Source organism: Prinia subflava, chromosome 3 (assembly GCF_021018805.1).
Source record: "Prinia subflava isolate CZ2003 ecotype Zambia chromosome 3, Cam_Psub_1.2, whole genome shotgun sequence".
NCBI lineage: Eukaryota > Metazoa > Chordata > Aves > Passeriformes > Cisticolidae > Prinia > Prinia subflava.
This window is the reverse complement of record NC_086249.1, coordinates 47,091,520-47,107,182: the sequence shown is the minus strand read 5'-3', so window position 1 is coordinate 47,107,182 and position 15,663 is coordinate 47,091,520. Positions and strand designations below refer to the sequence as shown.

Here is a 15,663-nt window from a genome sequence, read left to right as displayed (position 1 = left end):
AACACATAGCATTTGTTTTCAGTACTTATTTGTTAGCCCACAGACCCACTCTCGAGTCTTAAAAATTGTCCTTTCTGCTGGTCCCTTTTGTGATAACCTGCAGGAGACCCAAGTGCTGGCCATCCTACCTGAAGTCAAAAGGAGCTGAAACTTGTAAGAGAGTAATCATGTTGAATTTTTATATTAAATTATTTTATCTTTATGGCTATGGTTTTTTATTATAAGTTTAACCTATTTCAGTCAAAATATTTTCTGTTGTTTTCTGCTGGAGACAATTATCAGTGTGCAAAGAGCAAGCAATGCATTTTCTTAGATTAAAGAGAGGAAGCGGAATAAATCACTGCTTTGAACAGTCTTTTTTTGTTTGTTTGTTTGTTTGTTTTTTTGAAGGAGAGCCAAGAGAGACATTGATTTAAAGAGTTAAGCAATTGGCACTTTGAGTTTTGATCTCACATACCGGAAAGAAAGTTCAAGAGAACAGAAAATTCATCAAAATTGATCCAGAGTGAGAAGGTACAGCAGAACTTCTAAAAAACCATGTAAAATAAAGGTTAATCTAAAACAATTTGAGCCTGTCAAATGAAAACATTTCTTGCCTCTATAAGAAATGAAAAAAAAAAGAGTCTGGTTGGGGGTTTTTATATTGATTTGGTTTTGTAGTCTGGAGTTTGGGGGTATTTTTCAGATTTTTTTACCCTGTTTATTTGTTTTCCTTTTTATTCAGGTTAAAAAGAAATTGGGCACACTGGAGGAAATTTACCTGAGAAACTTCTACTTTTTCAAAGTTTGCACTTACGTTAACCTCCAGTAAAAGGTCCAGATTAGTTCATTGTGACAAGTGTCATTGTTTTATTTAAGTGTGGTTGGATTAGGTACATGAATAACTACAAGAGGGCCAGTTTCTAGGATTGAAGGTTCTGGCCTCTGCTGTGCAAGCAATTGCTGATCTTCAAGATGTGCTAAAACAGCACAGCATCTGCTTACCAGGCTCTCCATGAAGATGGAGGAAGATTTCAGTCATGTAGATCAACAAACCAAATACAAATCAAGAATGCCAACAAGTTTTCTGCACCTTAAAAAAAAAATCTGAAGAGAGAGAGTGTCAACAGCAGTTGAGTCTTTCCACAAAAGCAGAGCAAGAAATACTATAGGATAGCTTACATTAAGGAGGAAATTGTAGATTCTTAAGGTGAGAAATGCTTTTTTTTCCTAGGTTTTTATTGATCATATTCAATTAAACCAACCAGCTAAGAAATTGGTTGTAAAGATTCAACCTGGCTCTTCTGCTCTTGGCTGCTGAGCCATGGTATTACTCACACCTTTGAAGTTAGTTGGATAAGATGTTTATTATCACACCTATGCCAAGACTGAATTTGTTACTTTCTTCTTCTCCTAACTTTATTTTTGCCTTTGTAATTTAAGACTTAACTTTTTCCTTGGGGGTTAAATATGGAAGGGGGTTATTAAAAGTTTATTTTCTGTGAGGTTGAAATTTTGCAATAATGAAATACCCTGCTTCTCCAGTGGCCACCAGTCATGTACCATGGCTTGTGAGAACACCCCACTCCAGGCAGAGATCAAAGGAGCACCTGCACAGAAACTCTGCCACCCCCACAGATTAGCTCCATAACCATCAATGTGCCAGGGAAGAGGCAAAAATGCAAAATCTTCAATTCTGATAATAATATACATACATATTTATTTCTGGGAAACAGACAGATGACTATTTCAGATGGGAATAGGGACATATATATATTTTATTCCTTTAGTAAAGCAGTGAGGAACTAATTATCAACAAAGCAGAAAAGTTGGACCACTGGCTGTACATGTTTCAACTGAAACATGAGTATGAAACAGTATGAGCTTGTAGAAATGCTGTTTTCAAAGCAGGATACTGGATAAATCCTCTGCGATATGGTGACTGTCCAAAAGATTGAACAGAGAAGACAGGAAACAAATTTTTCAATGTTTCCAGAGGATAATGTGCTGAAAAACTAACTTTAGGTCTGTCAATTTAATGCTTACCCAGGGCAAAATCTTAGGAAAGCAAAAGAGGATGTGCTGAATAAAGAATTAAGGGTGAACAGCATAATTAATACCAGACAACACAGCTTAATGAAAAATAAAAGTATAAATATGTAAGGGTTGCATTTGTGGTGGGATTTCTAGTCTGACAAAATGTGCATTTGTTAAAAGAACAGTTATACAAGGCCATATGACTTTCTCATATAAAAATAAAGAACTACTCAAACTTCAAAGTCTAGATAAGAAAATTGAGAATTTTCTAGAGAGGCTTTAAAAGAAAATACTAAATGGGAATCATCTTTCAAAAAATAACATTTCTGTTAGGGTTTTCTTACCCAAATGTAGTTCAAGGGAGTTCATGGACTGGGAGGGAAGGCAAGAGAAATTGGTGGTAAAGACTGTGGTTGGCACTAACTGAATGAGCGATAAAGATAGCTCCTAGAGAGAGGTCCAGGCAGCAGGAAAAGCTGCCTCGCCTTCTTTTAATTAAAAAGCTAAGTGCAAAGATCAAACAGCTAGGAACAGGGAGTGGGGGCTCAAAGTGAAATAAAAAAAAAAAAATGAATTAATGTTGGCAAGAAATAATCCCACTCTTTTTAATGAGAGCAGATCAGAGAGAGTTCAGATGAAATCCCTAGAATGGTTTGAAATTTGGAAAGTCTTTAATGAGAGACTGAAGAAGCTCAGGTGAATTTGCTCATTTCAAGCTTCCATTTCCACCAGTGACAGTCACAGGGAAAGCTCCCACCTCTACTAACAGTGTCAGCATCTGCTGAGTGCCTGCCCAGGGCTGCTACAACATCTAGTCCTGCTCAGAGCAGGGTCACTGACAACAGGTTGCTCAAAACAAGCCAGAGATGTGAACTCAGCAGCCACTATGGGCAACCTGTGACACTGCCTGATAAGCTATTAAAAAAAAAAAAAAAAAGCAAGCTTGTGTGCTTAAATAGAATTTTCTGTATTTTAACTTGTGCTCATTGTCCTGTTGTTGGGCACCTGAATGCATGTCTTTCACTCCCCCCCTTCCCAATATTTACTCACATGCATGACATCCCTCTGAGCCTTACATTCTGCAGGCTCAACAGTCACAGCTCTCGGTCTGTTCTCATATCAAAGACGCTCCTGTCCCTTCACCACCTTCATGGCCCTTTGCTGGACTCACTCCAGTATGTCCCAGTCTTTCCTGTACTGGTGAGCCAAGCACTGGACCCAGCACTCCTGATGTGTCTCACTGTGCTGATTACAAGGGAATTATCATATCCCTTGACCACTGGCAATGCTCTTCCTAAGGCAGCCCCATGCCAAGATGAAAAAGGATGGGATAAATAGCAGACATAGAGAGGAGTCAAGAAAACATATTGGCATGTCAGAAAGGAAAGAGAAATGATTGCAAAAGAATAAATGCTACATTGAAGCAGCAAATAGCAATAGTATTGTTTCCATTTTTAATTCCAGAGGATATAGCAGGAAAATCTGTTGAAGCAGCCAAGAGTACTAAAGAAGAACCCATGATTTACAAGAAAAGGGAAATGACTGAACACTGAAGGGGAATGAGGAGGAATACTTACAGAGGGAGTGGAATGGATTTCTGCCAGACAGTTTGGACTCCAGGAGCAAAAGTAGAGAAAACAAATATCTGGAAGTGTGAAGGAGTCAGTGTGAGGAAGCCATTACAATCATAGAACCATAGAATCATAGAATCATAGAATGGTTTGGATTGGAAGGGACCCTAAAGATCATCAGTTCCAAACCCCCTAGCATCGACAGGGACACCTTCCCCTGGACCAGGCTGCTCAGACCTCCAAAGACTATGATGGGAAGCAGAGTCATGGTACGGGCCACAGCAGTAACATCCAGCTCATGGAATAAATAAAGCCATGTTGCCTTCTCATTTCACATGAATTTCTATTCTCTTGCATAAGGAACAGTCACCACAGCCTGGCTGCTGACAAGTACTCTAAAGAGCCCAATGGTTAAAATGTTCTCCAAGACAGGAGACAAGGATTTGAATTTCTTGATGCAGAGGCATGAACTGAACACAGATGAGTTCCACAAAATGTAAGCTATGGATTGACTCCCTTTCTAGCAGCTAATAATATTCTGCCTTAGTGTCTGACTAGTGGGGCACATAGCAAAAAGAAGATCCAATTACTCCAAATCCCATTGCATCAAAGGCTTTCTGTAAATCTGGGATATTTTTTAAAATAAAAGCTGAACAAAACCTGAAATTGAATGAAGCAGTCCAAATTATGCACGTTAAGAAAAAGAATAGTCTCAGGAGCAGAAAACTGTAATTTACCAAGTAAACACTTAAGAAAATTCATTAACAGTTTTATGAAACTTGGTAAGTTTGTACTAGGAGTGAGGAAGATATTTTTAAAAATAGGGGTAAGTAAACCATTGGAACAACTTTTGAGTACATAACAGAGAATCAGTCTTGTAAGTCCTTAAATGAATACTACATTTCCTCATAGGAAGGTAGTTTCTGATTTAGGCAGACCATAAAACTAAACATAGGACTCTTGCTGTCAAATTATACCAGAATTCAGAATAGCTGATTATAATGGTTCAGTCAGTTTGTTAAATGAACTTGACTCAACAATGAGAAAGCAAGGGGGTTTCCTCTGGCAACTTCCAGACCCATGCAACTCCCTGCTGGAAGGTTTTTCCTGAAATGACAAGGAGACCCTCAGCATAAATTATATTGTGACAACAACTTAAAAACAAAAAAAACCCAAATCCCAAACTCTCTATTTACTGTTATGCAGTAATAAAATCTGGTTTTATGCCACAGCACAAAGATAATTAGTTTGGTTGGATTAAGTTGTAACTAGAGGAACTACTTGAGTTTGAAAACCTTTATCAAAAGTTTAACAGGTAGATAGAAAATATGCCCAGCTATCTGTTCCTAACTCTCGACAAACCTGAAGGTGTTTTCCCAGTCTAGCACCAGTTCATTTCATTATAATGCTTTTAAAGAGATGTCATAACAGCCCTTTGCTCTCAGTCTCACAGTTTGGGGAGGGTATGTGTGTATGGAGGTGGCAATTCTGAGATACTGGAAGCTTTCCAACAGCATAAGAACTGCTTTTTCTAGACATCCTGCCAACATCAATTTGTGGATGGATGTAACTTCTTATCATCTCCATTGCAGGGCATGGTTGTCAAAGACACTTCCTGGGCCACTGTTCATATAGATTTGTTTGTTCTGTTCAGAAAGATATGGGAGGAAAAATTCAGATATTCCTCCATTAAAAGGGCTGGAATAGTTAATGTCCAAAATAGTTTGCAGACAGCATTTCAAATAAGAGATTGAAATGCTGGATAAGGGGAAGCACTTTGAAGACTGTGATCAAGTTTCATCTTTGAAGACAGCCAAAAGAAAGCAGACAAGCTTAATGGAAGAGGTTACTCAAGGTGACCTGCCATCACTGTTCCTGAATGTAAAAGTAGCAGGTTAATAAAAAGTTATTTTTCTTTGGATACAGAAACGTAGCAACACAGACTGAATTTCAACCTGTTGGGGACAGAGGTGACTTTCCCCCCTACTCAGCCTTTGGGTTCACTGCTTCAAAAAGACCACCTACAAGTGTGAGTCCCACAAGAGAAAAATACCAGGGACTGACTACAGCAAAGACATTTCCTTTTAAATAGACATACATACTTATATACTTACATACATAAATACATATATATATATATATATATATATTTACACACGCATGTATGCATTGCCCACTCTGCAGACATTTAGCCCCACCCCTAATATCTACCAAAGGAGGCCGGGTGAGGGATTTCTTGGAGGGAGAGTAAATTTAATTTCCAAAGAAGTCCAGTGGCACAGCCAAATACCACTTGCAATACAGTACCATTATGTAGGTATGGAAAAGTCTTCCCAAGGAATTTTAACAGAAATTTTTACCAAAAAAAAAAACCCCAAAAAACCAAAACCAAACCAAACCAAAAAAACAAAACAAAACAAAAAAACCCCTAAACCAGAAAATATTGCCAAGATCTCCAGCATTTTCTATGAATGTCAGCTAGCCAGCAGTATGAAAGATTTGAGTAATACTTGGAGCCAAAGACAACCACAGAGTGTTCCACAAGGGAAAGCAAACATTGACACGTCTGTGGTTCAAAAAAACCCTTCCGGTGACTCATTATGAAGCTTCCATATTTCAAGGGTGATGGAAAAATATCATGGTATGCCTGAATGTTGAACAAAATTGCTCAGGAGACCTTTAAATCAGCCTAAGACACACTTGCAAATGCCACAGATACTTTTTCTTCCCCGCATGGTTTATGTAACATGTACTGTGAACCCTTCTTTTACATTACATTAGAAGTATCTTGGTCATGTAGCTGACTTTTAGAAAGCATTAAATGTTGTCATCTGTCTCTGAGACAGGGAGACACAAATTAAATTCCACTGGACTAGAGGGACAAAGAAAAGCAGGAAACTAGAACTAATGTTGGAGTAGTGTTCCCCACTCCTGTAAGAGAAGTTACCATGGTAAAACAGGAAAAGAGAAAAGACACTACATCATATCACAAAAGATGTGGAGAGATCAAATACATTTCAGTGTTATTTCAAGCTTTATTTCTTTCTTTCATGTGTTGTATTTTTATAAGAACTTATTTAAAAGATACTGTCTACAATGCATATTTTTCTTCTTGAGTGTCTGCTGTTGAGTACAACAGTAAAATAATTTCACAGAACTTCCACAAAAACAAACAGAAAACAAACAAACAAACAAACCCCCAACAACACTTCTTCTTCCCTTCCCAAAAGAAAACTATCTACCTGCTTTTTCAGATTGTCTCTGAAATGCTTTTTTTTATAAAAAGCAGCAAGTAAACACATATATTACTTCAGTTTCTGCAGTCACTTTTGTCTTCTTTTCCAGAGATCTTGAAGACTGGGATAATTACATTCTCCAAGAGGCAAAACAATTTATGAAAAAATTTTACACATATTCTTATTAAAAATTAAACAGGACTTTCATAATCAGCTATTTCAAGTATGTATGCATGAATAATGACAGCTAGAAACCAGTCTCTGCAGATTGCTCATGAGGAGGGTGTGCAGCTGAAGTCAGCGTAAGAAAAGAATCACAAAAAAGAGCAGTTTCTTGGAGCTTTTATGAGGTCCTTTGGCCTAGGCCAGATAAAAGTGAATATTTCTGCAACACCCTGTAACAAGAGGGAGAAAACAGAATTAAAGTTTATCTTTTACAGCAAAAACAAAATTCAAAGTCAGCTTCTCAGGGATTAAGTCCACTGGAAAATAAAGTCTTCCTTTTCTACCAACAGGTTTTAGCTTTTAATTATGTAAAGCCTTCATGAAGGGATTTCTATCTTTTTGTAAATTTAATTCACAAAGTGTCCTAATTACCTGCAGACATATTAATAACTCTTTGAATAATATATTAACATAGCAGGCTGAAATGTGTTTTCAGAACAACAGTTAAACAAGGCTTACAAATACACCCATCCAAATTTCTTGTACAGTTCATATGTAAATACATTATTGGCATTGTAAATATAGTGAAAAACAACAAATTGTTGAACTCCTTCAGCTGTCCACAGGTTATAAAACCTAGTAGTATTGTAAACTGCAAAAAAACCCTCATTTCTGCCCCTCCAGGGAACTGCCTTTATCTACACATTGTCATTTCCTTAGTGAAATTTTAAATAACAATTTTAATTCTCACAAAACTGAAAAGACAACCCATGGGAAGCCAACAATATTATTTAGATACTGTCTTCAGAATAAAACCCTGCTACAAAAATATTAATGTAACTGTTGGAGTAGCAGATGATGAAGAAAGTCACATAAGAATATCTAGATTTATGTGAGAAGGGTTGGAACCAAGGGGCTTTTAAAAGTTTGATTATTTTAAATTCCTCTTTGTAAAATGCCAGCTCTCAAAAAAAAAAAAAGAAAAATCAAGTTGTGTCAAAGCCATCTCCTAAGGCATGAATAATCTTTGTCAGTACCTGAACTTGCTTCAAAAGTCTCCAAGCCTAGAAGTGAAGGCTCTGCAGACATACTTGTATCAGAACTGAGAATTAGAGTAGGGAACCCATTTCAGAAAGGAACACAGGTAGAGTGAACCTTAAGAAAAGGACTTTTTAAACAGAGGGCCTGATTTCTCTGACTCAACAGTGGTGTTTTACTGACAGCCTCCACTGATAGGAATAGTCTCCCTTTTTGTTCACAAAAAATAGTTGGAAGAACAAAGCCCATGAAAGTATCCCCTTTCACTTAAGAACCCTGAAAGTTTTTCCTGCACTTCCAGTCACATTCCTTAGCTGTTCAGGTTTATCCAGGCACAGTCTATGATGCAGAGAACATGGTTGTAGTGAAGTTTTAGCCTAAATATCAAGGCATTCCCAGAAGATGCCTTCAATGCCATCATCAGTTCTTCTACCTGAAATACACGTTCTGTGATTCTTTACAAAAATCATGTTTCAGATTAGGTATGTGCCATTGCATGCCCCCCAAACAGAGAGTTGGAATGCAGCTATTTTAAGATCTCTTCTCATATTGTTTCAAAATTAAACTACATAAGCTGTCATAATAAAATGTCAAATTCAAAGCTAATACTGACATTGGTCCTAAAAAGAACAAATTCATTATTCTTACCTTGCTCCTCCTTTATTCCAAGTAGTTTGACTTCTGGATAAAAGAAAAAAAATGCATTAGTACAGTATAATGTACAATGTGCAATACAAAGACATATTTATGCAAGGAATTATGGTTATCTAGTTGTGTGGAGCTTTCTTGATTATTTGAAGCCCTTTTGCAACTCCACTTAAAATAACAAGCATACCCTTCTGCAAGATTCCAGTCCTAGCAAGAAACATCTCTGATTTGAACTCTAAATAAATAGCAGGATGTATTGACTCAAGAGATAAACATATCTTGCTTCTGCTGGGAAAAAAAAAATCTAGAAGTATTTCAAATATTTTCAGATACTTCAATCCTTAACCTCACACAATTTGAAAGAGTGAGAAGTTTCTTCTCTCCCGCCCAGATTGTCACTATTCTCATTTAGGATGAGATTCTCATAGCAAAGAATGATTGAGCTCAAGCTCAAGGCAGGACAAACACATCTGCATATGATGTTTGACAGCCTTGCCAGAGGTAAATCTGAGCTATAGCCTGCCTGCACCGACTCATCTGAGGTCCCTTTATTGATGCTGATACTTCTGCTAAGTAGTTTCTGTATTTTCTGCCAGGAAGGACAAACATGTTACTCTCAGTAAAAAGAAAAAACCCAACAAATAAGAAAACAACCAGTTTTAGGAAACAAATTGATAACCTTTTCAACTCAGATTGTACATAGACTAATCAAGTAAAAGCTTAGTTAACAAATCACATCATTCATTTAAACAAATGAACCATTGTGGATTGCATTCTGGAACCTTCTTATACAAATATTCTTTTCTCAATATTCCCATATTAAGTAAACATTTATTCTTTGTTTTGGGAAACCAGCATTTTTAGTGCAACTTGATCCTTCTGAAAGTGTATTAAAGACAGATTGTTTACAGAAACCTGTGGCATGCGTGTTGCCCTTGTGGCTTCAGGGGCCTTTGAGCTCTTTTGCTGTGCAACAGTAAACTTCATGATTTGTTCCCTCTTCAACTGATCACAAATAGCATAAATCAAGAGCTGGTTGAGACTCCAAAGAAACTTTCCCATGGATCGTGCTGCAAGAGCTAAACAAAGTGCAAACCCACAGACCATGCTTATTTAAAATAGTTTTATCCGTAAATCATGTTTCCTCAAAACAAATTTATACAACGTCTTACCGAGTTCCTGTTCTGCACGTGGGAAAGGAAGAGAATGGGGTTTCCTGTCCCACTATACCTGTGTATTTGGGGCATAGTTGCTTTCCACAGCAAATATCTAGAATTATGCATCCACTGAAAGAGCATAGTCAGCATTCAAGGGAGCATTTCTTTCTTATGCATCACACTGGATATAATGGAGACATGAGACAGGAAGATGTAATATGTCACCCTGCCTTCTACATTCTGGGTTTGCAATGGCTCAGAGAATTCCAGCAAGACAGCTAGCACTTCATTAAAGAAGAGTAGATCTATAAATTCCATGTGTTCACAATGTGACTTCTCCCCATTTACAGAATAAACAAAAGGGTACTTGACAGTGCCCCATTTTCATGCAAAAAATTAACAAGGTCTCTGTTACTGGCTTGCCATGCATTAGCTTTTGGTCTCTGCAAATCCCTACATACTTGGATATGGGCAAATCTCACAAGGAAGTGAATAACAAGATCTGCAACTGTATTAAAGTTATTATTTTGTAACAACAGAAGTGTTTTACTGATCATTTGTGCCATAACAGTGAACAAAAACTGTCTCAGTTCTAAGTCCTGGCTGAGTAATGATTAAATTAGGAAGATATTCTTCACTGTGAGGGTGGTGAAGCACTGGAGCAGGTTATCCAGAGAAGCTGTGGATGCCCCATCCCTGGAAATGCTCAAGGCCCAGTTGGCTGGAGCTTTGAGCAACCTGGTCTAGTGGAATGTGTCCCTGCCTGTGGCAGCAGGGTTGGAACCAGATGACGTTTAAAGTCCCTTCCAACCAAACCATTCTGTGATTCCATGATATGATCTTATTTATTAAGAGTTCGACTTTGAAAGGACAATGGTTATCCTCCTATCCTAACAGGTTTATCCTTATGTCAAAGGCAGTGCAGGGGGCATTAAAACTTCCTTGATAGCATACAGCAAGACTCAGGGCTTTCTCAAGGGTGAAGCAGCTCACAGATAGAAGTGGAGCTTCATTATGTTGTTTTTCCATTAAAAAAGGAAACTACATAGCCACCCAGAGAGTACCCTGGCATCTATAATCAAAAAGGCAGGGAAAATTACATTTGTTAAGATCCTTCTTGATATAATAGCTTATAAATATTCCTAATAAAACACAGAATGTCTGGAGGGCATTCGAATTAATGAAAACTCATTTCCTATTGCTCAGGGAACAATTGGACAATGTAACTGCTTTCCTGCCCTCTGCACAGACACACACAATATATTCAGCCTCCTCCCCTTTTCTCCATGTCTTCTGTGATATCCATGTCCCTTTCTGAATCTCTCAGCCCCCAGGAAATCAGGGCAAAGCTGCAGCTGCTCTGGAGCTCTGCCCACGCTGATCTGCCAGAGGGCTGCAGTCAAACAATGCAGAGAATGCACCGCCCCTCAGAGTGGGCACTGTTTCAGGCTGTCTCCTACGCTAGTCACTGCTTTTCACAAAACACACAGAAATTTAATTATCTCTGAGACTTATAATCCCTTTCAAATTTGGCTAAGATTGGCCAGCAGCTGGAAAACCTTATTACAGGCAAGCAGACAGTGTGATCGTACAAACTTCATTTCTTTAGGAACCAGGCTAATAGAACTAACAGTGAAAAATAGAGTAGGTACATCAACGGTAGAGCACAACATTCAGTTTCTGTTAAGTGTGAAGTTGTCATGACTGTAAAGAGTTCAAATAGGAAAAAAAAAAAAAGGGAAAGAGAACAAATATTTCCTATTTGGTGCCACTGTACAGATGGAATAAGCTCAAAAATCACCTTCAGGTATTTACTTTGGGAACCTTTTTTTTACTTCTTTTAATCTTAATATATAGTATGACCTGTTTCAGTTAGATTCCTTGTAATGTAAAATGCCAGGCTGTAGACTACATGACTTGTAAGCCCTGCCTGGAGTTCAGTTCTTTTTTGTTTAAAATCCCAAAGGAAAGGAGAAGAAACTTTGCATAATCAAAGACAAATAATCAAAGACACTAAGATTGCTGCCTCCAGCCTATCTTTTGAGAGATTATTTTGCTTTCTTGTACTTGTTACCAATACTCATTTTTTAATTCCTATCCGTTATGACATATTCTTTCATAATTTAATCCTTTCCTGCTCTGTTTAGTCTTCAAATCTCCTGTTATAACATAAAGGAAAAATAGATCTAGCATTACCCAACAGAAGGGAGGCTCCTAGGGAGTCATTAAGTAAATAACAGAGCAGGAGATTTATTACTTCTATACATGAGGTTTTATTGCATTTGCGCTGATGCATTCTTTGAATATGTATAAAAAAATCCTCACATGGTCTGGCTGCATGCATCACAGAGCCATCTGTTGTTAAAACTGTGCCTGGGCTGAGTTTGGTGGGACCAACACCTGCCCTGTGAAAGAGGGCATGTGCATCTGGCTAAAGGCAAACCTCTGCCACCTCTGCAGACAACGGCAAGGTTTCCAGGGGTGAAGGCAGGTGCTCTGATGGGGATGCTCGAGTAAGATATCGGGGATCTTGGCTGTGTCACACATGTCCCTTGGAGTTTATCAGGAAACAGTACACAAATGGGGATAAAAGACACAAAGTGCCCTTGCCACCTTTGTTAACCAGGCACCATCCAGCAGACTTCGCTTTCTGCACTTTCACTACATATCAGGTGGCTGTGTCCTGCCTGCTGTCTCTAGTTCTGCTACCTGCAGACATGCTGTCCTTCAGGAGGTGGCTCAGGCCTGCCATACATTGTGCTCTCTTACTCACACTGTTTATCTAGCCTGGACATCTGTAACTTGGCTTCCATCCGCTTCTGGACTGCCTGACATGTTTCAGATCAGTAAAGCTGCTACTGTCTGCTCACAGACCTTATGGGAGGTTAACCTGGCATGTCCTCTCTCCTCTCATCAAGACCAAGAATCAGCACAAGCCCAGGGCTTGCCCACAGCTTGTAGTGATGAAGACACACTTTTCCCATTTCTAGTACATGGAAAATTCCAGTAGCAAGAATATCTGCTTTTTAACTATGCTTTGATTTTGGACCGAACTCTTCCTGGTATTCACTGGCCAACATATACATCCTCACCCACTAAATCAGTTGAAGCTTTTATATTTTATCATCTAAACACCTTTCTCTACACTTTCACACACAAAAAGTTCTCTTAGAATCTCATAATCTTGCTTCTTGGTCTTCCTAACTCTTCCATTTCTGCACTACGGTCCTTTCACCAATAGAATTTCAAGCTAATGGAAAATTCCATGATGGGGAATACATATAATTGTATAGTTTTTTACACTGAAAAGTGCAATTCTAAACAACAGTCACATTAATGCCTCATTAGGAAATTTGAAAAAATGAATGGATGTTTACTAGATTATGGGTCAAGATACCTTTTAAAAGGTCAAGATACCTTTTCTTCAAAGAATCCTTACAAATACTGATTTTAAATCAAATGCAGTTGAGCCTTATTTGTCATAATTTTATATAGGTTAAAAATGAGCAGCTATACATGGAAAGATAGATAGATTGATAGATACAGATACAGATACGGGATTTTTTCCCTCCAACTTCAATATCATATTAAAATATTTACAGTATACCCAAGCATCCTTCATTTTAAGACTTTAAATATCCCTAATGGTTTCACTATCTTTGTTCTGAACTTAAGGAAGTACCTTGGATGTGGCTCCTTGCAGTAAGTACCTCACATGCAAGGCCACAGAGTTCTGCTGCAAGAGCAGCTGTTCCTCCTCCCTCTTCCCATTTGAACAGCTTATATTTTAGACAGAATTTCTTCTTGAAAGGTATTGAGGACAGCCAGCTAGGGCTCTCAGTTCTGTCAGGCAGGCTAAACACACAGACACACAATAATGCCTGGAGAAAAATTCAACATTTAAACAATCCCATTGCTTCCACATTCTGTACCAAAAAACTTACCAAGTGCCATTATGGAGGCAGTCCAGTATATCCAGGGTGGTAGGTGTTATTAGGCTGTATTTTGTTCTGGAGCCGGTCCAGGAAAGCATTATTTACCCTTAAAGTACAATAAAAAATGAATAATGACTGAAGGCAGCTGAGCAGTTCACAAACTATTGAAATTTAACATTCTGTGAGTGGCTTTCCCTTCCCATCTGTTCAGTGCCCATCTTCCTATATTTTTCAAGCCTGTGCTGCATAACCATGGACAGGCGTGAGATCAGGTGGATTTCAATTCACCAGATGCATCCTTATCCTGGGATCAGCCTGTTGGGATTAAAAGGCACACCTTAGCTGCTGTGCATAATGCACCAAAGTTCTCCATAGAAAGATGACCTGCGTACCACCAACAACCTTTTTAGAGAGGTTACCTATTTTGACAACCCATCTGAGGTAATCTTTCAGCCTTCAGTGCACAAAGAAAGTTTTCAGAAGTACTGATTTCCTAATAAAAATGGAAAAAACCCACTTAAGCTTGTTACTGATAGCGACAATTTATGCAGCTGAGAACTTTCTCAACCATCCAGCTCTGAAATTCTAGGATTTTCTTGTACTGCTCTATCAGTCTGGAAAGCATGGACAAATATAGACACAGTTTTCCTCAATCTGTTTTAAATGTTTTCACATTGGTATTGTTCAGCATGGAGAAGAAAAGCCTGTGGGGTGACCTTACAGCAGCCTTTCAGTACCTAAAGTGAGCTACAAGAGAGATGGAGACAGGCTTTTTACAAGGACCTGTGATAAGGGACAGGGGAGAATGGCTTTAGACTGAAAGGGGGTAGATTTAGATTGGATATTGGGAAGAAGTTCTTCACTATGAGTGTGCTGAGGCACTGGCAGAGGTTGCCCAGAGAAGCTGTGGATGCCCCATCCCTGGAAGCGTTTCAGGCCAGGCTGGATGGTGCTTTGAGCAACCTAGTCTAGTGGAAGGTGTCCCTGCCCATGTCAGGGAGGTTGGGACTAGATGGCCTTTAAGGTCCTTCCAACCCAAATCATTCTATGATTCTTTCTTTTTCCCCTTGATTACTGCTTAGGACTGGCAGACATGCTTAGACATGACTGTTGCTTTAATGTTTTACAATGGTATTGGTAAGAATGAGATAAAAACCAAAATACTGTGTTATTTCTTTCTAGGGATATGAGATAGTCCGAATCAAAAATCTTTTATTGAATTCTATGAGTAATTATTTCAATGTCTTTCCTAGAGAAAAAAAAAAAAAGAAATGAAAGCAGTCTGAAGACTGGTTGCCTACAGAAGTATTTTTTTATATATACATAATGATTTAAAAAAAGAAACAGTGTTTTTACTTTTGAGCCTGAGCGTTGTTTCTCTTTACCAGCAGAAAACAAAGCTGAGAATAAAGCTGTGCTTCAGGTAATGAAAAGTCAGTTAAGTGACAGAAGTGGAAGATGAGAACTGTTGAGCACAGAGAGGTCACAGCAGGGAGTGCAAGGAAATGCAGCTGCAGGCGGCCTTGCTGCACTGCAGGTTCCATCTGAATCGATATCAGACCCCAGGTTTAGCTCTCTCTGCTAACCTCAGAGACAGTCAACCACAAGATGCAGCACGGACGAAGTAGACTATTCTAAAATAAATAAAAAATATTGCTACAAAAATAAAAAGCTATAGATACTTAGGTTCATGTGCAGATACACAGATAAAGTGTGTCCCAGCTGAAGCTACTGTACAGTAATCATCCATGAAACTATTAATAGTTTCTACCCTATGCTGTATGCTATGCTGATAGGATAAATAAAGTGAGAAAGGCACTCTGGGTGATGCTGCTTACAGTGAGCAGTTGTAATAGTGGATATTAGTGGCTCATTTGAAAGCAAAGCTAAACCAGAG

The 15,663-nt window shown here is 38.4% G+C and overlaps 1 protein-coding gene across 2 annotated transcripts in view; it reads right to left on the bottom strand.

Annotated features, from left to right (window-relative positions):
• Positions 1–6,598: 6,598 nt before the first annotated feature.
• The window catches only part of EPSTI1 (epithelial stromal interaction 1), a 50,106-nt gene continuing 41,041 nt past the window's right edge, over positions 6,599–15,663 (bottom strand). Inside the window, exons 10-12 of one of the 2 annotated variants that reach the window (XM_063392154.1) lie at positions 13,776–13,872; positions 8,675–8,707; positions 6,599–7,218 (exon numbers count right to left, since the gene is read on the bottom strand). In XM_063392154.1, coding sequence (XP_063248224.1) covers positions 13,785–13,872 — 88 coding nt within the window. In that variant the 3' untranslated portion in view covers positions 6,599–7,218; positions 8,675–8,707; positions 13,776–13,784. Of the gene's footprint in view, positions 7,219–8,674; positions 8,708–13,775; positions 13,873–13,893; positions 14,082–15,663 lie in introns of those variants that run through there. The other variant, XM_063392155.1, reaches the window with a different exon arrangement.